We start from the raw sequence: 27,507 nt of genomic DNA, 5'->3' as shown, positions 1-27,507 counted from the left end.
TCTCCGGTATCGATCAGTGTGGTTATCTGCACAGCACGCTGATGTGTCGTAGCACATGACATCTGCTGAGGTGTATGTTCCTCATATTAAGCTAATAATGTCAAAAAAGCTCCAGATGCTCTGGCTACATCTGCACTGCTAAAATCAGCTTGTATATTTATTTTTATCTGTGGCTCTGTTGTATTCAAGGCACTAATGCCAATTTCACTTTGTTGTATTACACTTTAGCAGGGGGTTTGTTACCAGGTTGCACTTGTTCACCCCTTAACACATTAATTTCACGGCATTAGGCCGATTATTATAACAAATAAGTTCATGAGCAGGAAAACTTGCAGCTTATGGGTGGTGTTTCACTTTGACTGCCATTAAGACTCAGTTTAAAAGAGGAAAAGTGAAGCTTAAAAAGAGGAGGAGGGCACAAAATGTTAAATGAGTGAAAGTCATGTCTCTTTACCTGAGTGACATCAGCTCATTACTGTAAAAATGTGATCTTGATTTTCAGTAACAACCCTGATCATGTCCCTGTGACTTGTTTTAAAATCCTAAGATAGAAATCAGTGCACACTTAGTCTCCATACAGTATAAGTCAGACCGTTTGATCCCGGGTGAAGTACAAACCAACACAGTATCAGTGTCATTATTAAACATTATTCACAAACATAACTGAGATGTTTTAAGAAGCCAAGATTAAAAATCTCAAATTAGTAAAACAGCCACCGCTTCCAAATGTTCAGTACTCCATCATCTCCTCCAGGGACATCTGCAGCTCTACAGACTTCAGGGAAGAGGCGCCGTTTTCAACAGCCATGTTCTTGAGTAACTCCATCGAAGTCAGGCACACCTGAGCGGAGAAAATAAATAAGGAGCGGGAGTCAGGCGCGAGTGCAAAGGCGACGCGTTTGAGCTCGACGGTAGCAGTGAAATCAGAGAAAGGTCGAGCAATGAGACGCGTCAAGCTGGTTTCTTTGAGAAACTTTTTATATAAAGCTTTTGATTTCTCAGTGTGCCGTCCTGTGTGGAGGCTGAGGAGAAGGACGAAAAGAAAAAAAAGCTTTTACACCTGAAGGATCAGCTGTCAGCGCCGGTATTCAGGCTTTGTTCCCTTTGTGCTGTTAATCAATACTGAGGCAAAATTGCCTCTTCAAAAGTGCTGCTGAGTACGGCTCCCTCCTCGTGAGAGGGCAATTTTAGAGGTTGATCGCTCATGAAATTTAATACAAGTTTGTGCAGCAGAAAGGGGGAAAAAAATCTCTGCCTATTTGAAATACTGCTTAGAGGTCTGTGAGAGCACAGCACTGTATGCATGTTTTAAATAATTTCAGAAAGTTTCCTCACCTCCACTGCGATGAGTTTTTTCTCCAAAGGCTTGCATTGTGGGTCGGGCCACTTTTCCCCAATACAGAAGAACAGGGAGCAGGGAGCGCACTCTTTAGCATTCCCCTCAATGAAGTCCTTTATTCCTAAGCAGACAGGAGACGATACATAAAAAACTGTACCTAAAGCCACTAAATTCACAAAAGCTCCAAAATAATTCCTCTTACCTACCTCGCACAAAGTCCGTGAACTTGTAAAGAACCTGAGGATGTTTAGAAATCTCTTGGGGTTGTCTGCTCTGGTCAAATTTGCAGAAGCTCCAGAAAGCTTTGCTTTCCCCCCGTCGCTGGCTGTAGACCACTTGGCCCGACACGCCAACCTCCAAGCCATCACCCAGCATGTCCAGAATCCGCTGGGTGAGGCTGGCTTGGTTTTGATCCACCATGGCTCCGGGACTTGGCAGGGAGACTATAGTGAGGCCTGACTCACGATCCAAAACTGTCCCATTGAGATCAGTACTGATGTGAATACAAGCATTTCTATATTTCAGTTATCGGAGAAAATCGCTGAGTTTAAAACAGTCGCATTTGCTAGAGGCTGTTTTGTGTTTTTTTTAATCAAAGATATCAGCAATGAAAAATCCTGCAATATATAAACTATAATTAGTTATAAGTTAAACAGACCACGTTATATTCAGTATTGCTGTTTTCACTGCAGTTGTTGCACTGATGCTAAGTTGAAACACAGCAGTATGGTTACAGAAGTAAACAGTGCATAACGACAATAAAGATTGTTGAATCTTGAACTTTGAAGGCAAAAATTGCATACTGTGATTTTAGAGATTACATTTTCAGTCCTTATTCTAAGCTCTGTTCCCTCAAAATGCTTTGCCTGGTGAAGGGGAACTTGGCTGAATAAATAAATCATTACATTTAAAAAAAAATTACTGAGCTTTAGAGGTGGGAGGATTTCTTTTCTCTTTTTTTTAAAGGAAAGACAAAGTGGTACTCATGCCTTCATGCTAATGTAAACTCCTGATCTCAGATAGAAAAAACAGTAGCATCTCCCTCAGTTTGTCCCTCTAGGAACGAGAATAAGGAAGCAAGTTTTACAGTATATTTGAACTGGAACTGCTGAGCATTTGTCGCGTTCATTTTGATGTTACCTGTAGACCAAGCGCACTCCAGCCTCATTCTCAACCATCTGCTCCAAAACCTTCACCCCTCTGTAGTACACAGATATCTTGAATTGAGTCCCTGTGGATTCAGAGACAGTGGAAGTGTATGAGGAAAGGTGCTTACAGTTCCACTCTGTCCCTGCTATTCACATTGTCAGGGCGCTTTGTATATAAGTCCCTGTTAAACACGTTCCATTTGAATACTGTGTGTGCTGGATGTCATTTCAGAGTGTCTGTTTAAAAATCCCCATTTGTCTGATACAGCAGCATAGCATCCCCCCCCCACCCACCCCCTTCTCCAACTTACTGAAATTATCTCCATCGCTGGTCTTTTGCATTGTCTGTAGGAACTGTGCCGCCAACTGCTCATCATAGGCCCCTCCCTCAGCTCCCCCAATTGGATGTGCTGGTTGCTCAGGCAACCCAGCTTCAGTAACTGCACCCTCATACATTACTGGATACTGCTGTTGCCCAGGCAACGGGTGTCCACCAATCGCAACCTGATTCTGCAGCTGCTGTTGCTCGGGAGGAGGCTCAAAGCCTGCGGTGCCCTCTGTGGAAAAGTTGGAGAAACTGAACCAGCTTGTAGAAAAGTACCTCAGATACTCTTTGTTTTCTGCTCTGACTGCAGCAGCGAGGAGGAAAATGATAAGCAGAGCTGATAAGCCTACCTGCTTCAGGGCTGATGTTCATTCCTCTGAGACACTCCTGGAGAATATCCGGGCTGGCAGCAGATTCTGCTGGCAGATATGGACCAGACACATTCAGATGGCGATTGTCGCTAATAAGCGCCAGACTAATGTTCCCCTTCTAAATCCAATGAAAAAGGCAATTGCTCTCACCCAAAAACACAGCGCCTTCTGGAAGTAAGAGACATCCTTCTAAACACTGGATGTCCTGGGTCTGGGATAACACCGACACACATCTTATTCACTTACATCAATACCCAGCATTTCAGCAATACCTCTTTTTTGTTGCCATCTGTCCTCTTACAGGTAAACAATCCAACAGAGCAGTCTCACCTCTTGAATGGAAATGCCCAGATCTGCAAACAAATCAGCCCCATCTTGCTCCTGGGATCCAGCACAAGAGTTAGCTTCAGGAGTGAAAACATGCATTTTTTTTTATTTTCTGAGAAACATGTCTAGTTAGAGATACAGAGACATGAGTGTATGCAAAATGTGCTGCACGGACAGACAGGAACTGAGCATGCGGTGCAAAACTGCATTATCAGATTTAAATTGCAAATGCAATATGAAGTTGATTGATTGCAGTTATAAAATGAGTAAAAAGCAGAACATCCTGCTGATCTTTTTTTTCTGTGCATTTTGAGTGCCAAACAGCAGAGTTTTTTGAAATAAGCAAACAATTTCTTTGAATTGAATTTGCTTTCTATCCACTGTAGTTAAGATCCAAATGGTCAGCGGGTCCTCACCTTTTGACGTTGACTCGTCCGGCCACTGAAAGACTTTATGGGGGTTAGCGGCATCATTCTTGTTGTCATCCACCATTTTGAAGCCTTTAGCTCGTAGGGCGCTGCGGAAGTTCCTCTTCCAGACTGAGGGGTCTCCATTAGCCCGGCCGCTGCCGCTCACCTCCGCCCAGGCCTGCGGGGCAAAACCAGGATGAAAGCCGGAAGAAACTCCTGATGTGAACAGACTAAAGACTAACAAAGAACGGATTAGTGGACAAAGAATGAGATAAGCAGAAGATGGACGGATAGCTGATATCAAATTCATGCTCATGACTGGTTTCTATTAGATTGTCATGTCATGTCAGCCCTTGATGGCTACCTTAAAGATGAGAATGTCAGTGTTAGAGGAGTCCTGTCTCAAAGCGTGTTTCCACGGGATGCAGAACTTTGTTTGCTCTGGGTTTGTCCACTGGACACCAGGATACTTGTTGCTGTTAATCTGTTCCTGCAGCCACGGGATGAGCAGTGGTTTCGAATGAGCCATTTCTACAATAAGACAAAATATAACGTGCATCACTGCCTGACGTACAGCTTACTGATCCTGTACTCTTTTGCTATCATACGAACAATCACTTGGATGTGATGTAGGCTATTCCTTCATTCAGGCAGTTCATTAAAATAGCTCGTCTGTACTGGAGGTTAGAGCTATATAATTATTTATATACAGACAAATTTAATAGCCCACCAATCATAAAAAGAAGAAAACAAACAAAAAAATAATAATGAGGAAATCTCTCAAAAACTGACTCATATTTATTTAGTAAACAACAAACTGAATTCACGTTTTTATATCCAAATTTGAATCGGCACACTGGTCCTCTCTGAGAAGTCAGAAATTAATAAAGCATAAAAAACACAAGTCATTTTTCATTCAGGAATGAAAGTAAATAACTGTAATTTTGCATCTTAATCCAAAAATAATAATTTACTGTCCTACTTTTGCTGCTTTCTTTTGTAAAACAGTACATTTTAAAAATCATACATAAGAACAATTTATATTATTACAGTAAAAATATGATTTTGATTAAAGAGCGCAGACTTGTTGATGAAATTTACAGAAATATAAAAAAAAATACATATATTGGTAATTACCAGTATTTTGGCATAAACCTTACATTGAGTAGTGCTCTAACAAATTTGTCAAGAACAGTATATTCATATTTATTTATAATAAATTTTCTTGTTTAGATTATGCATTCATTTGAACTATATTTCCATGCTTGCCTGCAGATGGTGCTATTTAGTCACATCTCATGCAACAACAGCAAAAAAAGTAATCTATAACTGACACTATTATATTAGCATTAGTGAGTTAACAGAAAAAAGGGGCCAAGTTAAATGAAGGTTTCATTTAGACGATCAAATATGCATTAGATTATCAAAAGTTTAAGAAGAAACCTGAGCACGAACATCCGGATGTCAGGAAAGCTGTCGTGCAGCTGGGACGATTACAGGTTTTTATTGCCAATTTTCAATTGCATGAAAGAGGAAGCGGGCACATAGACAACAGCTGTTCAGCAACAGTAGAAACGGTTTCATTATAAAGATTAATTAACTAATTAACGACATAACTTACGATAATATAAAATAGTATTAAAGTGTAGTAATACTAAACACTGTGTTTATAATGTATTAAAGTGTAATGTAATATATGGAAGTATTTATATAATCCTAAAAATCTTCCACACAGCATTTATTTTCACAATAACAGTTATTTAGACTGGTCTTGTTGTTTAACTGTCGTCAAAGTAGAGCATAAGCGGTTCTTACAGCTGCCTGAACCAAAGATATTCAAGTGCAAACACTCCAGGATCGAAAACGAGTACAGTCTTTGAACGATGCTGTAGTCATAGTAGTAACCTTTGTATTAATGCCACTCTGGGACAGCGGTGCCAGCGCTAACAACAAAAACTCTCCCACCTTCAGTGCTGACGTTTCAGTCGGTGCAGGTGAGGGTTGACTTCAAAGTCAGAGCGTTTCCCGGGTGCAGAAATCAGTACAGTGACGGCTGTACGGTAGCTGTGTGTCGTGTCACCTGAAGCTGTGCTCCAAACTGTCACATACCGTCCCCGCCGCAGATACTTTAAACACTGCCCTGAGTGCGGATGCTTTCCGGCTAACAAGCCTTTCTCGGGAAACTCCGAGTTCACGGTTTCGTTTTCCAGATGTGACGTCAGCAATGGGTTCATACCAGCTGGTCCCGCTAGGAGGGGTTACACACACACACACACACACACACACACACACACACACACACTCTCTCTCTCTCTCATTGGCATAATGCACATCTAATCCCTCTGAGGTAAACAATTAAGACAAATGGAAATACCCTGCTTTGAAAATTGATGTCTTTATGGAAAGTACATCGGTTGAAAAATGTTTACCTGGGTGAACTGCAACAGGGAAACTTCTGTCCTTTTTGCTTTAATGTGTCAAAACAGCCAAGTTGGACTAGAAGTTGAGCACATTTTTGTGTAAACTGGGACTTTCATTTTAAACATAAGAGCCACCCAAACAGACCTTCCTCTTAAGGTCTCAATAAGTTGAGATGTCCCTGCTAAAATGGATGGACACACACACACACACACACACACACACACACACACACACACACACACTATATATACACCTGTGTGTGTGTGTATATATAGGAAAATGAAACCATTTGTTCTTTGCAGCTTTTATTTGTTTCTCAAATACAGGAGAGTTAATGTACAGAAGGACAAAGAATTTCATCAAGAACTGTACAGTATTTACACATCTTTGTTTTCCTTTTTTTATGGAAAATTAGATTGTTTTCAAAATAAGTCATAGTATGCACAAACATCAAAATGATAAAAATGAAATGCCTATCTCATGTTTAAATATTCCTCGTTTATACTCCTCCTTCCCACGTGGGAGATGGACAGTTTACTTCTTTTTCTTTGCACCTGCATGAATGATGATTGAACTGAAGCACAACAATGTAAAGAGTCAAATAGAGTCTCCTTATTTTCCCCGTCCTTTTTTTTTTTTTTTTCCTTTTGCTGTTATTTTACACCCACTGTATTTGATACATGTCTGTCTCAACGTCTGGTCTTTTTTGGATAGAGGGGAAGACGACTTGGATATGTGGGTTATGATTGTATACTGAACCTGTGGAAAACAACTCTTAATAAAAAAAAAAACAAAAACCCAAAAAACAAAAAAAAGCATTTAAGGGCAGCAAACCAGCACTTGTGAGAGCTTAAGTTAAAAACCTCCTCATATAAATAATAAAAATGTGTTTATATATTATCACACAGCTGACTGGTGCTGCCCTTCACATAGCACAGAATGAGAGATAGCGATAGAGAGAGAGCGTTTATTAACACATTTCAGGTTTCTGTCTGCCGACGAGTGAGTCTGCTTGCGGCGCACGCAGTTTTTAAAAAGCATCCTCGCCCTCCTCTAATCTTTTCAAAAGCCAACAGCTGATGTTAGTCTTTTCAAAAAATAATTTATGTAAAAACTAAGCGGTAATAGTTTCTCTTTGAGCTATTGTCTTTATGACACACAGTTAACAGGATGTCAGTGGCTCCCACGTTGACTTGGCGATCCTCCTCTTTGTCCTTCCACCTTGCCTCTCTCCCTTTTTTTTTTTCCCGTAAAACAATCAGTTTCCTCCTGACCCTTTGGTGCCCCGTGACCACGAGTGGGGGTCCCCTTCTCACAAAGTAAGACATTTCTTTAATCATTGATCAACAACAAGAAAACAAAAACAAACAAATTTTTAAAAAAAACAAAACAAAAAAAAAAACAGGCCAGTGTCCGAGGTCACGTCAACAGACCCTCTCGTGTTCATCAAGGGCCTTAGAGATTTGAAGAGGGGAGGGGGAGGGGGCTGTACAGTAGGATCCATCTCTTTCCTTTTTTGTTTTCAAATACTCTTACTTTAATTCACTGTCTGTGTCTTTATGTGGCTGAATCAGGCTTTGGTGCTGAGCGTGAGCAGCTCGATGAAGGAGCTGAAGAGGCTGTCCAGCCAGTTCTGGTTGGCCATGCACTGCTGCACCACTTCCTCTTGGCCCGGGTCCTCAGCTGCCTGCTCAATGGTGTTGGTCTGGGAGAATGGGATGGAAGGAGAGACAATTGTAACCAAACCAAACACATGGAAGTAGAAGCTTCAAAATGAGCAGAAACAATATGGTTTCTTACCTCTTTCTTGCACTGTAAGAAGGTGTGGTATTTATAATGATGCAGGGAGTGGTAGAGACTGTAGATCCGATAAGACTCAGCTGACAATTTAAGGTCCTATTAAAAAGAACTCGGATTATTGCTGGAGTCAATTTTAGTGAGATTATTTATGGGAAAAAAAAAGTAAAGTAAAACTAAGTGTTGCTGTTCTGGGTTTGGAAACTTGCAACAGGTGTTTGTGTCCACCTACCACCCTTCACAGTAATGATTAATTCTGTCAGTGTAGTGATTTCAGTGACTACCGTGGTTCAAGGCTTTTTTGTGATTGACAAAATTTACAGTCACACAAAATTTCACAGAACTGTGCACAGATGTACTGCTGTACGCTGGGATTTCTAACTATTCATAGCGCTTAGCAAACACAAAATAATGCACACCTGTGGTTTAGGCAGGGTCTTCTTGACTCTGTTGAGGGTCTTGCGGTTGTAAGCATCACCGCTTAGCCGGACCCTCACCACTCCTGAATCCAGGGGGTCTACAATTATCTGGGGGTAAGCATGCAGGACCTCCTGTAGAGAGAGGGGCAATGAGGAACAGCCACAAAACAGTCACACACAAAACACCAGTGTCCTCGAGTTCAAGGATCATTTCATTTACCTGCAGGCATCCTGTTACAGGGTCTACCAAGGTTATCAGTTGGCTAAACCATTGTATTCAACTAATACAAAAATAAATACTATACTTTTGAAATAAAAATTAAACTAAAATATTAGTTAAGAAAATAGTGTCAGTTATCTGTTAGTCTAGTGGTTTTCAAACGTCCTCCATACAATAATAATTAAAAATCTGGATATGAATTGGTTAAAAATATTTTTAAAAAAATTTATGCAGATTTAACAGCTTTTTAAGCTCAAACAAGTAAACAACTTCATGTCAAGTCAAGCATGAGATCCATCCACCAGTTTTAACCACCTTGTCACCCTTAAGGCATCGGTCATTAAATTTGCATCCTCTCATTTCCATAAACAAAAACAGGTTTTTTCCTTATTCCAATCTTCTTATTATGACAAACTAATGTTTTGGTGTGTTGTGGCAACCTTCTGCAATCTGAGTCTTGGGTGAACAAAAGTAGCACAGGAAGCAGAAATGGCATTATTGTAAGCTAGAGGTGACTAACATGATATAAGATCCATCCAGAAGAAAATGAAATACCTTTTAAGACACTTTGACTTTGTGTAAAGTGTAAATAGGTTTCTTCCAACACAAACATCAGCATATTTTACAGGCGGTAAAACAGAGCAGTGTAAAATACTTTTATTACCTTCTATTATGTGAGCCAGAGGGACAGAAAAATAAGCAGCACATTCACAGATTACCTGGTGTTGAGAGCTCATGCTGACTCTCCTCAACAACCTCCTCTTCTGTTCGCTAAGGATGCTGTCAATCTTCCTCATCGGAGGGAGGTAGAGCTCATCTGATGGCCAATCAATGTAAAAGACGTTTCATTAGTCATCATTCATGTAGCTGCCAATCATTTTAATGCCAGCAGCAAACTGAAAGCAGCTCTCCCTGGCTGCAGTTCTTCATGCACTCCCAGGGCTTCCCCCCCTAACCTGTCACAACTGGTTTATCTGGACTGCTCATAAACTCATAACGTGTGGGCTGTTTGTCCAGCCGGAGGCTTCGACCTAAAACCTGGCAGCTGATACTTGACAGAAACGGTGATGTTTACTCAACCTGCCCAAACTTTCTGCTTATGAAAATACCTCCATCCAGTTGTTTCAATGCAGATATTTAAGCTAGAGAAAAGTGAGCTACCAGACAGGCTAACCCAGTTAGAGCAGAGATTTTCTCACTTAATAATTGCATCTGATAATTATTTCTTTATTTTCCAGTTAACATAAAACTGGTAATTATGTTGAGAAGGATGTGTGCGCGGTTCTCACCGTCTGTGTCCTCCAGAGCTTGGATCATGTCAGGGTCCAGGGCCGTGCTCACCAGCATCTCCACGTAACTCCTGAACATCTCCCTCATGGCACGGTTGTTCACTCCACCTTTCACTGGCACTGTGAGTGAGAACCAGTTTTAAACGGAGTCTTCTACCATCACACTAATTAAAATATGAAAAACCCCAAAACAAACACATCTACAGTGAAAGAATTGAAGGGTCTCACTTTCATTTTCGCTAGCTGCCTCGTCCGATGAGTCTGAGTCAGATGATGAAGGTACTTCCTTCAGCCACTTCTTCCTCTTCTTGGGCGGCGGCTCTGCCTTCACCTTGGCTGGCTTGGACTTGGGTGGTCGCTCGGCCTTTTCCTTCTCCTTCCTCTCCACCACTTTCCTGTCTTCCTTCGTCCTACCTCGCTCCGCTGCACGTTTCTCCGCTTTCTCCTGCTGCGACTGCACCCGCTTCTCCTTTTCCCTCTCTTTCTCTGTGTCCCGGTTTTTCTCCTTCTCCTCAGCTTTAGTCACAGCAGCTGAGAGCTCTTTCCTCTCTCGTGGTTCTTTTGTCGTCGTCGTGGTTGTTGTGGTCGCCGTTCTTGTTTTTTCTTTCTGTTCACGCTGGACTGGTGGAGCCACTCTCTCCTCTTTCTCCACTACTCTTGATGGCACCTGAGTGGCAGGAGGGGACGCCATTCTGGGGAGGGACTGACGTCTGTAGGATGAGGAAATCAATTTTATTTAGTACAACACAGTATAACATTGAGGGGTTTTTACTCATCCTGTCCTCAATTGTTAAAAAGTCCAGAAAAACGGTGATGATTCGATCATCAACAACCAGCTTCTGTAGATGCATTTCCCTAATATCTGAAATGATTGGATGGTAGTCGCATCATTGATCTACTCTAGTTTGTTTCAAATTCTTTATGGGCATTGGTTTCAGCAAGAAGAACATTCTTACCTGAGAGCAGGTGTGGCTCTGCGCCACGGTCTCCTGGAGCACACTCTGACATAGTCCTTTTTGTTGACATTCTCCAGAAACTTGACATATATTCGCTGATAGCGCCTCTTAGCATCTCCAAAGTATCCAAGATACTGAGCCAGAAAAGGAAGAACAATTTTTAGTTCCATTAAATTTGAAGATGATATAACAATACAGACAGGCGTAAAGCCTGTATATCATACACTGCATTATTTTATGATATTATGGCTAGAACACTAAAGAGCATATAAACAGACTTGTTTGAAGGTACATTAGCGAGGGCGTGGGGTGAACTCACATTGCTTGTGGCACAGAACTGTCTCTGCCCATCTTTGATCTCTGGGCTGAACTTCTGCAGCAGGGCTTTCTGCACCCTCCAGATGGGTGGAGGCTCACGGCCAGTCTGCAGGGCCAGCTGTATCCAAACACACAATCAGTTATTTTACTGTATTTAAAACTCTACTGATGCCTTCGTAGCCACATAAAGATTAATATATAGGTTAAAAAATAAATAAAAAAATTTTTAAAAATTCACAGATTCATATAAATACCTTGAGTGTTCGAATGTCCTCCACACGCACCACAAACTCATCCCTTTCTCTAAAGATGCCCTCCCCTCCACTCTCACTCTCATCCTCCTCGCTCTCTCCAACAATGGCAGCATCTTCTTGCTTTTGAGCAAGATGCAGCGAGGTGATCTTAGGAGCTGGGGGCTCTTCTGGAGAGGCGGGGGACTCGGGAGATGGCATGGGAGACTCCTTCTGAGCTACAGAAGGAGGAGGGGAGACTGGAGCTGGAGTAGGGGCTGAAGCAGGAGGAGGGGGAGGAGGAGGGGTGGCAGGCTGTGGGATAGTAGCCAGTGTGGGAGGTGCAGGTGGGGGGGAAGGAGGTGTGGGAGCGACAGGGCTCGGAGGCTGGGAGTCCTCCTGCTCTTGTTGTTCTTCTGCTGGAGGCAGGGGTGAGGGGAGCGAGAGAGGAGGGAGGGGAGAGTGAGAAGGAGACGAGGATGAAGCAGGAGATGGAGGAACAGAGGGAGGTTCAGGAGTTGTGGGTTCTGGAGGAATCTCAGGGAGAGGAGCTGGAAGGAAGGAGGGACAAGAAATTCAATACCATTAATTCTTTTAACAAACACATTAAAGGAATTTCTAAACTAAATTTCTAAAAGGCAACTCCCACTCTTACCATCAAGCTTTGGTGCACCCAGGGTCTCCAGCTGTGGTTCCTCCGTCATATCACTCTCTTCATCGCCACCGGTGCTTCTCTCCTCTTCATTCTCTTCCTCCTCCTCCTCTTCTTCCTCCTTATTCTCATTCATGTCTACATCTTCTGGCTGAAGGACATCTGGTTCGTTGGATTGGGGCTGGGTGTGGGGGGTGTGCATGGCAGGCTGTGGGCTAAGCGTCGGGGGCTGCATTGCGGGTGTAAGAGGGCCTTGACTTGGTTGATTTTGAGACTGGGGAGGCGGTAGCGGGGGCTGGATGTTTGATGTCAGCTGAGGAGTGTCATACAAAGCAGAAATTGCTGAGGAGATGCTCTTCTGGAGGTCCTGGTTCTTTCCCACTGAGTCCTCCTCATCGGAGGAGAAAGAGGGCAAAGTCTCCAGATTCCTCTTTAGCTCATCTTCTAAACGCTTGGGGCTGGGGCAGTTGCCCAAAGCCAGACCTCCATTACCTTCACCATCCCCGAATGGGGGCGGTGGTGGTGGTGGAGGTGGTGCAGGAGACAGTGAGCGTAGTCCTCCTGATTTACAGGGTGAAGTTTCACCATTGTCAGGTTCCATTCCCGGTGAGATGTCCAAGCCTGGATGTCTCTTTCCCGTTTTCAGGAAATCCAGAAATGAAGCAACAAAACCAGCCTTGGACTCAGAGTCCTTCTCATCCCCCTAAAAGAAAGACAAAACAAGAACCTCTAATTCAGATCAAATACAAAAACTATCGAGCCACAAAGTCAAATTATTTTCATTTAAATTCAGCCTGAGCAATTTTCAACATTTTCTTCTTCACACAGCGAAAATGAAATCCTGTAGCTGTTACCCTTTCCTCCAGCCCCTCGTCATCCACTCCTTCACCCATCATCTGGCTTTTATGTTTGATCTTGTCCTGACTTCTGGTGCTTTCAGTGCTGCAGGGAGGTCCGGGACTTAAACCAAGTGAGGGAGCAGAGCCAACTGAGCCGTCTGACAAAGCAGGGTCCGTGCCAGACAGAGAATCTGTCCTCAGCAAAGCATCAGAGGAGGACAGAGTACCAATGGGTAACTTGATCTGAAAATAAAAAGAGAATAAACCTCATATTAATTGTATTTTTGCATGAATGTAAAGGCGTAGTTGGCAAAAATCTAGAAACCTAAGATAAATTAATTTTAAATTTAAGAAATAATCAGTTATAATAACTAGGAAAAAAATGGAGGACAGTGACTAATAATGAAACAGAGACAGAGAGGGAAAAAAACAAAACACAAACAGCAACCTTCAGCTGGCTCACGACTCCAATAAGAAGCATCCACACACAGGTAACACTCCCTGCTATCACATCAGTAAATCTGCGTTATTTAAAGTCAGGGCTTATATGTGAACCCCTTCTTTTATATGGGATTTTACAGTGACCACCATCAGACCACAATAAAAAAACAAAACAAACAAAAAAACCCAAAAAACTAGTGTTTGCTTTGTACTTTTATCAGCGTCAAACCTGCCTTTTCCTGGCAGAATCCCACTGACCTTGAGAGGTGGAATTGGCTCATGCTGCTGCTGTTGCTGCTGCTGTGGCTGGTGATGGAGCTGCTGTGGCGGCTGCTGCTGCTGATGGAGGTGATGGTGGTGCATCTGATCCGGCTCCTTCCCGCTCATTTCTATATACATATCCTCCCTTCTTCCTCCTCTGCCTCGGCTTCCACGGCCCCTACCCCTCCCTCGCCCCTCTACGCTGAATCCCCCTCCTACTGTCATTCCACCCATCTCCCCCATCATCCCTCTTGGAGTGTACGGCTCAGGCATAGGACGGATGCGGGGTCTCCCTCTTGGCCTTGGAGGACCCTCTCTTTTGGGCCTAGTGGGCTTTCGGCCTCTCTTCTTGGGTCCTTCTGGAGGCAGGAGTGTGTGTGAACCCATAGTCGAGTAGCCAGAGGAGTGGTAGAAATCAATGTCACCCATTAAAGGGCTGAGAGAGCCACTTCCTCCTCCTCCTTTTCTGCAGCTGGACACCAAATCCGGCAACAAGTCCGGGAGTCTCCGGCTATTCAGCCGGATGTCAGCTGGCTGATCGGCTTTATCCTCATCGTCTTCAAACTCGTACTCTTGAGCATAACTTTTCTTAGGCAGTGTGTTGGGGTCCCTGCGCTCCTTTAACAGGTGGAAAGAGCTAGACTTAAGGAGCTTCTTGGGACGAGATGAGCAAAAAATGGGAGACTGGAGACCTCCAGAACCAGGTCCCGCGTTAGTTCCTCCAGGCCCTGAGGACATTTTAGCTCCAGAATTGTTGGGACCAGCTGTATTGGAGGTCATACCCATCGCTGGGGCCTGTGACTGTATCAAACCTAGCTGCTCAGTGTTGACAGTTGAAGGCAGCTCATGTGTTTTAAGGGAGTCTAGATCCAGGGTCATGGTGTTGTTGGAAGGTTCATCCAAGCCATGACAGTAAGGTTCATAACCCTGGTCTCCACCATGATGACCCATTATGTCATAACTTGGGCCACTGCTTCCCCCTGCTCCACCTGCACTCTGTCCCGCTTTCAGTGCATCCATTCCTTCTTGCCCGGTGTGGCTTTCATTCATCTCTTCCTGCCCTGGTCCTGCACCACCAGCACAGCTAGACTTGTAGTCCTCTGCGCAAAACATGTCCTCCATTCCTGGAAAAAAGGAGCGGTCTTCATCCTGAAGCAGGGAGTCTGGGAAGCAGATAGACGTTAAGGGTACAAAGCGGTTACTTTGCTGATTCTGGTCTGCTTTCTCCACGGGGCTGACCGTGTCAAACTGGTGCTGTTCTGAGCGCTGCTGGTCCAGCTGGCTCTGCTGAGGGGTGAGCTGGGCTGAGAGCGGCTGCTGTGGGTCAGGCTGAGGCTGCGAGAGGGCCGAAGCAGAAGGTGGGGGTATATGATGAGGGTGAGGAGGCTGCTGAGGGTGGGGCTGTGTATGTGGGTGGTGAGAGTGGGTTTGTTGGTGTTGCGAGGACGGATGCTGCTGCTGCTGCGCGTGGTGCTGGGAAAGGTGATGCATGTGAGACGGGGTCGATAAGCCGATGTCAGGCTCCGTAAGGAAGGAGTGGAGTTCAGAGGCTGAATGCTGCTGCGAGTGGTGGGTTTGGGGAGGCTGATGGTGGGGCGCATGCTGCCTCTGCTGCTCTTGCTGCTGTTGTCGGTGGCGCTCGCCACTCGCTCCGCTCCTTCCTGCGCTGCCCGGTCCGCCACGTCTGTCTTCTGCAACTGCGACGTCTGTGCTGGAGGTTTGGGAGAGGGAGCGCTCCAGCATGTCCAGGGAAGAGACCACAGAGCTTTGTTTGACCTGGCTCTGCTCGTGCTGATGTGGCGGGGGCCCGTGGTTGTAGTGAGCCGCTGCTACCTCCAAAGCTTGGGACTGCAGCTGAAGCTGGAGCTGGGTGGCTTGGGACTGAGACTGAGGCTGGTGTTTACTCGAGCCAAGTCTCCCACCAGTATTATCCATTACAGCTTGTTGTTGGCTAATAGAGTGCTGCTGCTGCTGGGGGAGAGAGTCCATTTTATGGTGCTGCTGATGCTGTGAATGAGAGTCAATTTTGTGGTGCTGCTGATGTTGGTGGGAGTCCATCTTCTGGTGCTGTTGGTGCTGAGGATGGGAGTCCATTTTGTGATGCTGTTGGTGTTGCCGATGAGAGTCCATCTTGTGGTGCTGTGGATGGGGCTCCATCTTGTTGCGGGTGGTGTGAGACAACACCGACTGGAGCAGATGTGGTGGCTGACGAGACTGATCGGTGGGAGAGTCCATCAGGGACGCAGCAGCTTGAGACTGGGAATGCTGCTGTTGGATCTCAGGTGTTTTCCGTGGATAAGGGATTTCTGCACGCTCCTGTGGCTTCTTCTGGAGCTCCATTTGGGTGTGTGGTGGTATCTGCGAGTGTGAGGACACATGTTGAGTGTGTGAGGAGTGCTGGGGAGCGAGGGAGTGCTGAGTGTATGGGTCGCCCCGGCCATAGTGGACTACGGAGCCTAAGTTATCATGGTGATGGAGGTGGGAGTGTACTTGTTCAGCGCTGCCTCTCCCACCGCTGCTCCTGCTGCTTCCCACGGAGCGCTCGTTCCTTTGCTGCTGCTGCTGTTGATGGTGGTGTTGTTGATGTTGCTGCTGTTGTTTCTTCAGTGACATCTCCAGCTGGCTATCCAGCCCTGAGATGGACCCTCCAGAACCTGCATTTCCTACTCCAGCAGTGGTTGTGGCACTGTGGGTACGTATGACACTCTGAGGGTGGTACCTCTCCTCAGGAGTCTTACTCATGTCATAGCTCATCCCTTTGCCTGAATCAGTGGTTGGGGGCACTGACTGGGGCTGAGGCTGTGTTTGTTGAGATGTCTGCTGGGGCTGTTGTTGAGGATGGTGATGAGCAGCCTGAGGAGCAGGGCTCGCTTGGGCTTGCAACAGATGTTGGATCAAGAACTCATCATCGTCATCTACTTCCTCTTGAGATCTCTGAGAACCCACGCCTAGCATAGAAGTGTCCGCCTTCGTCTTGGAGGAGGTGGAGTGATACGACTGAGGTTGGGAGCTGGGACCTCTGGTGTCAGGGAAGCCTTGTGGGGAGGCTAAGAAAGTCGGGGAGAGAACTGAGGAAATGTATTTATTTGAGCCTGGTCCTCCTGGAGATTGAGTAGGGCAGTTGGGTACTGGTGAGTGCAACCCTGGACGGATGATGCCAGAGTTGCCTGATGGAGAGGGGCTGGAGTCTGGGATATGGTAAGACGCACCTCCACTACCTCCTCCACCTCTCTCATTGGTGAGACCATTTCCTGCTCCTCCCCCTGACCCAGAGTTTCCACTTCCTGTGCCACTGCTGCTTCCTCCCCCAGATGCTCCACTGCCTGACGAACCACTTGACCTTAGAAGGGCAGGTGAGTGGCCTGGGGCTCCATAGCCTAGCGATGGGCTTCCAGCTCCACCCAGAGAGGATGGAAGTGATCCATAAGCAGAGTCAGTTCCATATAGATCAGTGGAATAAGACTGGCTTCGTCCTCCCAGACTTCCATAGCCTTTCCCTCCAGTACCTGAGCTCAAGTCTTGAGCTTGTGGTGAACTAAAGCCTCCGTAGGACTGAGCCAGGTGAGATGTGGGGGGTTGATTAGGGGAATATGACTGTGTTTGTTGCTGCGGTGGGGTCTGACCAGTTAGAGCAGATGTGGGGGTCTTCACTGGGGGGACAGGAGAGCCATAGCCTGAGAGGCAGGATTTTGGAAGAGATTGGGGAGCTGATGTAGAGGTGGCAGGAGGCTGCTGCTGAGGGGCTGGAGGAGGCGGAGCTGGCTGAGGGGGTGGCTGTTGCCTGGAAGGGGCTGCACTGGAAGTGGAGGTGGGAATCGAGTTGGAAGGATGAGCCCCAGAGGTGGCAGAAGAGGAAGAGGAGGAAGAGGAGGTGGATGAAGCCGAAGGGGGAGTGTGAGGAGTTCTGGAAGATGATGCAGAACTGCCAGAAGAATAGCCACTGCTTGAGCTGCTTTTGGTACCTTTCCCAGCTGAGGAGGAAGAGGAGGAGGAGGAAGAGGAGGAATAGGGAGGCTGATTAATTGACCGATACTGCTCAGTGCGGGAGGTGGGCTTGTGGTCAGATGAGGGGCTCTGGTCTCCCAACGGACTGCAAGAAAGTCCGGCATGCCTGTGATGGGTGGCGATCTGCTGGTACCCAGGCCCTGAACAGCCGAGGTAGTGCTGAAGAGAGTGGGCAGCAGAGGACGAGAGCTGCGACTGAGCTGGCGTGGGGCGCTGGTAGTGTTTGATAACGCTGTCCTGCCGAGGCACGGCCCTCTCCTGAGCAGAGTTAGACTGGGACTGAGACTGAGGCTGGGGCTGGGCTGAGGGAAAGACTGACGGATTATACAGCTGGGAGGACTGATCCTGTAGCTGTGACGACAGCAAGTTGAACTGGTGTGACTGCAGGTGCCTGGCAGAGGACGCTTGGGCTGATGTGGCACCTGTGGGATCCTGACTGCCCCTGTAAGCAGCTGCAGCAGCACCCTGTGAGGACAGGAGTCTATCAAATCCCAGACTTGACTGAGATGGGGCTTTTATGTGTATTAGGGGGTCATGTGGGGAGAGCAGACCATTGGATGTTGGACTGAAAGTGGGTGTGTCCTGGAGGGAAAGGGAGGCACCAGGGAATGAACGGCTGGAGAAGGAAGCCGGATGCTGATAGGCTGATAGAGCTGAGGAGGAGGGAAAAGAGCCAGAGCCAGGAAGGGCTCCCGAGATGAATAGTTCAGGAGGAGCAGGCGTGTGCATCGCTGTTAAGAAGAGGAAGACATTGCAAAATTACTCAGTAACCTTCAAGCTATCATTTCAAAATCTGACATAAATTAATTAGTAAAACAAAAAAGAGGATTTAAAATTAATCAAGTCAAAGGGAAAACTATAGACAAGTACAATAAATATTTGATAAAACACACATAGTCACACACTCAGAATAATAATGATGGGCAAACATTGGGTGTTTTTTTAAATGTCATATTGACTGCGGGGCCTGTTTGAATGTCAGCACATCAGGGAAGATCTAACATAGCCCCACCTGTTTGCCAGGATGGCGTGCGGAACTGGGATAGTAGGGAGGAGGCAGAGGGCGGAGGCTGGGGACCCCGGGACTCCAGGGCTGAGATCAGATTCATGACAGAGGCATCGGGAGCAGAGGGGCTGGCGTGGTGGAGGCCAGTATCAAACAGCCCAGACAAACCTTTAGAAAAGAAAGACAGAACAATGAAACATTTATTCACTGATTAAGATCAAGATTGATAATTTTTATTAATTAATTAATAAAAATGATCAATCAACCAATCAATCAATTTAACAAAAAAAAAGCAAAAAAAAAAGCCAGTTGCTCAGATGTACGTAAAGTAAGAAAATTAGGTTTAACTTCTCAAGAGGTTTATTTGGCAAACCTGATGTAAAGCAAAGAATATAAAAGGGAACTGTAGAAGTTCCAGCTGTATCTAAAAAAATACACAACTCATAAGCCATTGGAAAAAAAAAAACAAAAAACGTATGAGAATGAGCACAAGCTTCAACATCCAAGGGTTTGACTCATCCAAGCAATAATGTGCACATTTTTCAATGACAATAATCTGCCAGGGCCTGTATGGACAGACACAATAATTCATTGCCAGGGCCCCTTATGGTGGTGACATGGAAGGTATGACATTTATCTTACCCAAACTCCGTCCAGCTGCTCCCCAAGCTCCGCCTTGGCCAGAGCTCCCTGGGTGGTGATTGGTGGCATAGCCCTGCAGAGGGTGAGGGGTGGCGTAAGCTTGCCGGTGAAGGAGCTCAGACTCAGGGTGGGATGATCTGGAACTCCCATATACAAGACTGGGAAGACATGGGAGTAGAGAGGACGGGTGAGGAGGGGTTGTGAACTGTCAGTAATTTCACTCATATGAGAATTTATGAAAACATAATCTGTTCTCACAACGTGACCCATGAGGAAACACTTCCTGATCTGGGGTCTACCTTTTAAAAACACACATCTAATATGCAGGTCGCTCATTTAATGAATGATGTTACATCCAGCCCTACTCATTAGGGGCATACCCTTAATATCTTCACGCTTCTTGGACGTGATCTACAGGTGTAAAGCAAATCTCTGATAAGCATTGGATTACAGAATTGTTCATTACATCCAAATGTATTAAACCATATGCAAATGTTTAAAACCAGCTGTATACATGCTATGCAAAAATAAAAGAACAGCTAATTTGCAATTATTATAATGAAATCAGAAGACACACTCATTGCATAATTTGTAATTTCCCCAATCTAAATCAACTCCCTGCTTAAATCTTAAAAGCTTCCACTGGCAGTACTGTGCTTTACAAAAGAGAGATGAAATGCGTGGCTGCCTGGCTAACCAGATGACATGCTAACATTTTGTGCTGCTGTTAGCACAGCCTAGCAGAGCACAGCAGCTATGGTAGAAATGCAGATACTAGGCCCAAACTGCAAGGCCAGCCTTGCATTTACATAAAGCATGTGTAATCAACGCGTGGAAGTGCGCCGAGTGAAAAATACAGTTTCCTTACTGAGCACCAAAGACAACTGATTAATATGCTTGTAAGCACTGATTATGATGATGGAGCTAACAGCTGGATGGTGCAAGCCGACGCAAATGCATGCTAAGCTGCATGCAAACATCAGCAACTAGCTAGGTTTGTTTCATCAAATATTATTCCCCGAGGGACCGCGAAGGCTTTCGAGTGTGATCCGGCTGCTACATCTGGGTTTAAATATCACACATGTGCATCTATACATGAGGCAATGACGTTTGCATGCACAGGCCTCGATACACATCCCTGCAACAGAGCGCTAGCTCTCAGGGCTAATCAAAGCTAAAAAAAAGACAGGCATTCTTACAGGGTCCAGCCGATTTTTACTACCACCAAATGCATTCACCCTTGGCCTAATTTTATTGAAATTTACTATTCAGGCAAACGACAAGCTGCATGTTTGACACAAGAGTGAATGTGGGGCAATTTATTATGCAAATGAACCCAAATCATCCAAAATTTAAAAAACAAAACAAAACAAAAAACCCCACAATTTGGATCATGCTTGGCGAAAAAGACAGCCAAAACCTCAATTATGATTGTTGCGTTAGCCTTGTGTGAATAATTTCCTTCCCCATTTTTTCGCCTCTTTAAGATGTGGTTATTTAAGAAATCTTTAATTAAATGCATCCTCTCGTTAATATGCATCAGTTCATCTTGTTGATGTCTGTTCGGGGGTGCTGCTGGAATGGCTTTGCTGCGTCTGCACTCTTTACCAGATCCTATCAATCCAATGAATTTCTATCCATCTATCGGGGGTTTGTGTCCAGGCCTGCACACAGGGAACAATAATTCCTATGGATACTCCAGACATCCTCCTCCTCCCCCCCCCCCACCATCACCACCACCACCACCACCACCACTACCTCCTCCACCCTGCCAGGTCTACCTAAAAAACCCACGTCTGTCAATCACATTCAGTTCATTTCCCCTACCTTTCCTTTCTCCACCCCGCCCACCCCCACGACACACACTCATCCATTCCTGTTTATAATATTATTACTATGCAACTGTTTGGATGACAATGCATTACACATAATAGCAAGGCATGGGGCTATACGTGAATGGCGACAATTTGTTTACATGGGTCACACCGTGCAAAGTAGCACTAATGCATGCACATTGTCTGAATCCAATGCATACCTTGCTTTTGCCGTTCTCTCGTAACTCCATCCTGCTCCTGCGCCCAAATCACCGAATCCTGTTCCCGGGTAATTTCTATCCATTTATGTGGTGTACAGTGTGTGCGATGAGGATGAAAGCAACGAGAACGTCGCAGGGCAGGTTACGGAAAAAAAAATCCAGTCTCTCACGTTCTCGTTTTCAGACTATTTTCCCCGGTTTCATAAGCAAGTCCTCAGGAGTGGAAAACAGCATATTGAAAGAGAAATGGAGGGGAGGAGGAGAAAGCTGGATGAAAAAAAGAGGGGGGTCTACGGGGTTATAATCCAACCACCTCCAAAAAAGCCAGTCTTTCTCCTATTCCTACGCCTTTCACATTTATCATTTCCACGAATGCAGATTTAGTCTGAAACCAGTCACGGTCATGATGAAGATGCCGCGGATTTGGCCGGCGATGGGCGAAATGCTGATAAACATTTGACTTGAATGCGTCCTTTTTCCACCGTCTCTCCTCCCCTTTTCTTTCGGCTAGTTTTGGCTAGGCTGCTAGCACGAGAAAAGATTGCAATCGACAAGCCACGTTGGTAGCAATCAGCCCCAGTAGACGAGCAAAGAAATCCACAATTTGAAAACCTCTTCCCCCTTTTTTTCCTCCCTTGCATGCAAAATCGTTCCCACCCCCCTTTCGGAGCAGAGCTGTTGAGCTAGCAGCAGATGCTAGCTGTCAGTAACGACGCATCAAAATAAAACGGGGCTGCTTTTATTTCCCCAAATGCTCGCTCCCCATATTTCTCTTTTGGTACATACAAGTAAAAGCGACGACGAGGTTGCTCACGAGAGAAAAAAATCCACCAGAGCACGAAAAACCTTAAAGCCCAAACGAGGAAGTGTAAAGAAAGCAGGCCGCGTTTTAATATTTTTTACTCATTTTCCTCCGGAGACGCCATTTTTGAAGGCGGCTGGCCGCTTGTCCGTCCTCCCTCTCCCCCTTTCTGTGTCTCCGCCGAGACTCACTCACTGTCTGCGGTGACCTCCATTCACGCTTTTCAGTTTGCCAACTAGCCCTGCTCAAATTCTAGATTTTTTTGTTACCTTTCTGAACCTTTACGTATCAATTTACACAAAATAGTCACCTGCTCGCAGCGAATGCTGCGATTTGCTTAGACGCGTTCGAGTGCAACAAAAAAATCCCTGTAATTATCAGATTTACGGGCCTCCATCAGTTACTTTACACATTCGCATTCGCATCCAAAATGTCCAGCTACTTTGAGGTACAGAGGCATTTCCTGCTTCCAACGAGATGCTTCATGAAATAATTTAATTAAGCTGCAGATTGTCTCTAATCATTTAAACTCTAAGTACCGTCTTCCTTCCATAATCTTTATCATGCCAAGATCTGTTTAGATCTTTCTTTTTTTCTTGCTAATCTTATTATTTGGAGAACCTGTCTGCCAGACCCCACAATGCACATATTCTTTTACACCAGCAGATGGCACACTGGATTCTACAGTCATTATAAAGTAGGAGGGTTCAGTGGCGCTGAGACACAGGTTCACGCTCTTGAGCACGGCTTCGTGAGATACTTTAATTGGCTTGATTATCATAATAACTTGCCATTGTCTCCAAACGCTGCCCACATCCACCGAGATGCAACCAAGATGAGGTATTAGCGAAGTTACACAAAAGGTGAACGGGCTTTTAAATGAATCACTGCCGAATGTAGATGTGGACCCCTTTGTGTGCCCATGATGCACACGCTCTGGAGGCCTATTTGTGCAGGTTATTATTCACATTATTGTGTGAATATGGATGTTTGTTGCCCTCTAGTGGCCAAGTTAAATATAACCACATACTGTAAATACCGCTTAAAAGCACAGGTGGCAAATATCACCAATGTTTTGTCATGCCCTCTTTTATCTGTAGATGCAAAGAGGACACATCATGCTGGTACCTATTCTGTTATGTTGAAAGCTGTATCCTGTGACACTGTGAAATTAACTGTAACACCAAATGATGGGATGCTGATTTTTGGGGGGAAATCAGCGGGAAGTGGGGGAAAAGGCATCATAATCAGTTATTCTTGGACTGTGTGGGCCAATAAGATTTATATCTATATCTGATTTCTATCAATCAAATGCATAATTTTGGTTAAGAAGCTGCTCTGGGGAACTATTCCTATTATTCCCTGTATTTTTCCTTAGTTTTAATAATTATTATGATGAGAGTCTGTAAAATCTTACATTATGACTATGACTACTAAATAACTTTCAAAATTCCCATATGTTGCCATTGTGGGTTATAGTTTGTCGAAGAAACAGCTGAGTGCGTATGATGTCAGATTTCTTAAATTATGTGTGCGTGTGAAAAATGTTGTCAAGATGAGTTAAAAGAAAAAACTGTTTTTTTTTTTTTTACTTTGGGTAGCATTAAAAACACTAACACTAACTGCCTTTAAAAGCCACCTTGTTTTGGTTAAACTCTCAGCTCAGCCCCCTTAAGCCAACAAAACATTTTAAAACAAAGTGAGGAACCCCGGTATCTTTTAAGCTAACCCCCCCTGTAGTGAGTATTTTGGATGCATTAGGGAACCTTTGTAATGCTCAGTGGTTGATTTAAAAGGTCAGTTATCTGCATATTCATTAGCAGGACAGCCAAACAAAAGAATGGGATAAGGGAATTTAAAGAATTAGGTACTTAATATACAGTGATGTAAATAAACTGGGAAATGAAAGGAGTAAGAGTGGCACAGAACTCAGTTGAACACACTAAAAAAAAGGAACAAAATTAAAGTCGCTTCCTAAATAACGTTCTCCTAACTTCCTGACTTTTTCCTTTCTTAAGCTTCTCACACACCGTCACTGTCATGCCTCCTCCCCTCCTCCCTTACCTCCCTCCCTCCTGTGTCCCTCCATCCCTTTTAAAGCGTTACCATATTTGACTGCAGCTCCTGCAGCAGCACACCTCCACAAACTCCACTCTCTCTCCTGTCAAAATGCCAGACTTTGCCGACGCTGTGCCAGCACCATGCCAGGTAATCAAAGAGGACTCTGACAAATGGTGAGTTCTGACAGGAATAAAAGTTCTTTTTGAATCCGTGCTTGCATTCAAAGTCGTAAAATGAATCAGTGATCTTGATTGCTGTTTCCAATCGGTGTGACAGTGCATGAATAAAATATCCTTGTATAATGTGCTCTCGAGTGAGATTTATGAACCGTGTTTGGATTTGGGTTAATAATCTGGCCACTTTCCTGTCTTTTTATGCACAATAGCCAGCGCCCACATTAACATGTCAACCAGTTTAAGTGTCTGTGGGGAAATCTACAGACTGCACTTAGAGTTCATACTAGTTTTTAAACATAACAACATCCAAATGGGACCCATACTGTAATGTCTTGAGAAGCATAAATATATATGAGGTTTAAAATAGACTTCCACTTGTAAACCCTATTGAAGAGGACCAGTACATTCCAGCTGGCTGGTTCATGTTACGTGCATGCAAGAAGATATTTAGTCCGTGTCCACGTGCAGCAGTGATTACTGTCAGTACAGCTGCTCTCCAGATTACTCACTCATCTTCTCGTACTCCACCAAAGGCCGATAAAAGCCACGGTGGAGGCTGAGTTGAAATATATTATTATCAGACCCAACTTGAATAATCCCTTTGATGTGGACTATATTTAGAAATATTCCTATTTAGCTTCAGATGGGTTCATTTGCTTTACATGTCTTCATATTAGCACAAGTTCAAATTAAGGTCCTAAAGAGAAGAGACTGATGAGTGTGTTTTTTTAAATCTCACACTGTGTTTCAGTGTCAGAGACAAGGGGATGGAGACCTGTAAAGATCTGATGGATGCCTTCCAGGCCTGTGTAAAAACCCTGTCTGAGGGGTCATGATGCACAGTGAGATCCATTTAAATTTAAAAAAAGTAAGTTCACAGAAATTGCTACAAACTCTTTTACACAGATTTTTCTTTTTCTTCTTCTAAGTCGGCAAAAGCTGAAGATTGTGACATAATCACAAAAGTCGGGAAAAGTCGGGAATAATCAGGCCAAAATAAAACTGTGTTCAAAAACGAATGCAGAAAAGAAAATGAAACAAAATAATACAATTTAAATAATTCAGTAGAAACTGTAGCATGTGTACTGTTGTGTGAATATACCTTTGATGGAAAACTGTTTATCTGAATATTTTGAATGACATATGTGTGTACTTGTGTATATTTTTCAATCACAGCTTTACCTCAGGTTCTTCACTTTCCCATCTTCTTAATACGCTGGAAGAAACCATCTGAAAACTGAAGAGGGGGGTGTTGCTTATGAATTTACCTCCATACTTCTACTTATTCTGTTATAATTGTTGTAATTGTTATACTCTAAGACTAATTAGCTTACTGTCGATAACAAGTTTGTATGATACCTTACAATAAACCTTTTTCAACATACATTATATTGTCTTTCTTTATGGCAGCACACTTTCTGTGTTCTTACATTATTATATGTTGGAGGCTCTCCACTGGTGGACCTGTATGTTCGACTTAATAGAATTAAGAAGAGCTTGTTAATCTCTGCTTAATCCCACTTTAGTACCTACATAGAGCAGTGTAATGTTACATCTGTAGTCTGTGTGTGGGGATCGCTGAAATGTACTAAGCTCAGAGTGGAGAAAGACCCTGGAAAAGACGTTTAATGGGGGTTCTAGAGAGAGAATTAGCACAGAGTATTTTTGCAGGTTTATGCAAAAAGCAAACATCATTCACAGACTGATATGTCTTGTCCTACTTTTTCTTCCCCCCAGGTTTGCATCTTCAAATCCCACAAAAGACTGATTTTTACAATGTATCTGCATTCAGTGTAGAGTATGTCAGGCTTGGCAGACTTCATTCAGTTTCTCCTGCAGGGCTATCGTGTAAGCCTACATATATTCATTATGTTTTTTTTATCAGAAGCAGGATGAGTATCCTCTTTCTGTCCCATTTCTGCACCGTGGTTCAGAGACAAATCCTTGTGGCTGCGTGAAAATCAACCAGCTAGACGCAGATGAAGATGGGCTTTGGGGAATTATCCACCCACACACAACATTTCAATCTGAGATTTTAGAGATTTTTCAAGGCACTTTACGGATGATATATTCAAACGTCCTACTTTATTTATTTATTTAAAATAAAGCTGTCATCTTTGAGTGATTCAGGCAAATCAGCACCCAATGCTTCTCTGCTTCCCTCCAAATTTGCAGACGAGGGCATTTGTCGTTCAGCCTTCTTTAAACGGTTCTGCTCTTTGTAAAATATTTTTTAATGTGGTTGTCAATGAAGTGGAAATTTCCCATGATCAGCACTGTTGAATCTGAGTAGAGTATTTTTATATTATTTGAAAACCGACTATAAAGGTGAAGAGAAAAAACACTAAATCTGATATAGACAAATACAAATTTGCAATGACACAATGAAAAAAGGCAGTGATTACATTAAGCCCAGTTCTAATTGATCCAAGTGTCCCAATAAGTCATGCCAGTGTGCCAAAGAAATTATGATGATTACTTTACTATTGTGTTCATCCTATTTTGTTATGTCCTTAGTGACAACAGTCTATACATCAGCAGCAGCAATGCTTAAAACTTAAAAAATAATCAAGAAAGATACAGCCTTATCTATTTAAAAGTAACATGTACATTCAACAAATACTGTCCTAAAATGAAATTCTGAGGGAGCACATTGCTTGTGCATTTATTTTAACCTAAAGCTTTCTAACAAAGAATAAGGCAGATACTAAAGTTAGTGTGAACACTGGATCATAGTTCATCAAACGTCTCCCACTTAACTCTGTTTGATTTGTCTGAAAAAAAAATAAAATAAATAAACTTCTTAATTGTAATTGTGCAAAATTTGAGATTCCTATAAGTCATATATGAAGGTACATATAGTTTTGTTTTTACATGTTTTACAGGCATCATATGTGAGGGGCTCTACATGAGTATTTCAAAACTTTATATTGAAAAAATGAGAAGACTACCACAAATTTTGGATATAATATTAACAAAAATGTGCTCCTTCAAGAAAGATTCATTTGGATTTGGTA

General features: G+C 44.0%; 3 protein-coding genes and 1 long non-coding RNA gene across 5 annotated transcripts in view; 2 read left to right on the top strand and 2 right to left on the bottom strand.

The window, feature by feature from the left end:
• The window catches only part of LOC113019255 (receptor-type tyrosine-protein phosphatase H-like), a 423,637-nt gene that overhangs the window by 316,943 nt on the left and 79,187 nt on the right, over window positions 1-27,507 (top strand).
• Window positions 72-6,110, bottom strand: irf3 (interferon regulatory factor 3). Of its 2 annotated transcripts, none has more exons than XM_026162877.1 (11): window positions 5,886-6,110; window positions 4,285-4,451; window positions 3,927-4,098; window positions 3,514-3,587; window positions 3,334-3,394; window positions 3,163-3,231; window positions 2,799-3,044; window positions 2,480-2,570; window positions 1,546-1,832; window positions 1,336-1,460; window positions 72-841 (listed from the first exon to the last, which is right to left on the bottom strand). In XM_026162877.1, the coding sequence occupies exons 2-11, from the start codon at window positions 4,447-4,449 to the stop codon at window positions 731-733; spliced, it is 1,401 nt and encodes a 466-aa protein (XP_026018662.1). In that variant the 5' UTR covers window positions 4,450-4,451; window positions 5,886-6,110; the 3' UTR covers window positions 72-730. The 2 variants fall into 2 exon arrangements, with proteins under 2 accessions (XP_026018662.1, XP_026018663.1); XM_026162878.1 differs by having other exon boundaries at window positions 3,163-3,228; window positions 5,886-6,109.
• prr12a (proline rich 12a) lies at window positions 6,634-22,922 on the bottom strand. Its single transcript, XM_026162833.1, has 15 exons — window positions 21,452-22,922; window positions 19,417-19,574; window positions 18,781-18,942; window positions 13,761-18,499; window positions 13,077-13,304; window positions 12,226-12,925; window positions 11,595-12,121; window positions 11,342-11,458; window positions 11,023-11,156; window positions 10,295-10,776; window positions 10,067-10,186; window positions 9,497-9,594; window positions 8,558-8,689; window positions 8,142-8,237; window positions 6,634-8,046 (listed from the first exon to the last, which is right to left on the bottom strand). The coding sequence occupies exons 1-15, from the start codon at window positions 21,532-21,534 to the stop codon at window positions 7,912-7,914; spliced, it is 7,911 nt and encodes a 2,636-aa protein (XP_026018618.1). The 5' UTR covers window positions 21,535-22,922; the 3' UTR covers window positions 6,634-7,911.
• Window positions 24,349-25,876, top strand: LOC113019301 (uncharacterized). Its single transcript, XR_003271996.1, has 3 exons — window positions 24,349-24,487; window positions 25,242-25,358; window positions 25,667-25,876. It is a non-coding gene; the product is annotated as an uncharacterized LOC113019301 (long non-coding RNA).

This window comes from Astatotilapia calliptera, chromosome 3 (assembly GCF_900246225.1).
Source record: "Astatotilapia calliptera chromosome 3, fAstCal1.2, whole genome shotgun sequence".
Classification (NCBI taxonomy): Eukaryota; Metazoa; Chordata; class Actinopteri; order Cichliformes; family Cichlidae; genus Astatotilapia; species Astatotilapia calliptera.
The sequence above is the reverse complement of the archived record's forward strand: the minus strand, read 5'-3'. Positions and strand labels throughout refer to the sequence as shown.

Bases quoted from the DNA above. Each gene is read 5' to 3' on its own strand.
- irf3 (XM_026162877.1), bottom strand. From the start codon at position 4,449: ATGGCTCATTCGAAACCACTGCTCATCCCGTGGCTGCAGGAACAGATT. The intron at 3,232-3,333 runs GTGAGAGCAATT...CATATCTGCCAG, and splicing joins AGAAGGCGCTGTGTTTTTGG to CAGAATCTGCTGCCAGCCCG. The intron at 1,833-2,479 runs GTAACATCAAAA...TATTCACATCAG, and splicing joins GGAGTGCGCTTGGTCTACAG to TACTGATCTCAATGGGACAG.
- prr12a (XM_026162833.1), bottom strand. From the start codon at position 21,534: ATGGATAGAAATTACCCGGGAACAGGATTCGGTGATTTGGGCGCAGGA. The intron at 8,690-9,496 runs GTAATCTGTGAA...CTCTCTCTACAG, and splicing joins GCATGAGCTCTCAACACCAG to GAGGTCCTGCATGCTTACCC. The intron at 8,238-8,557 runs GTGTGCATTATT...TCTTTTTAATAG, and splicing joins AGACCCTGCCTAAACCACAG to GACCTTAAATTGTCAGCTGA.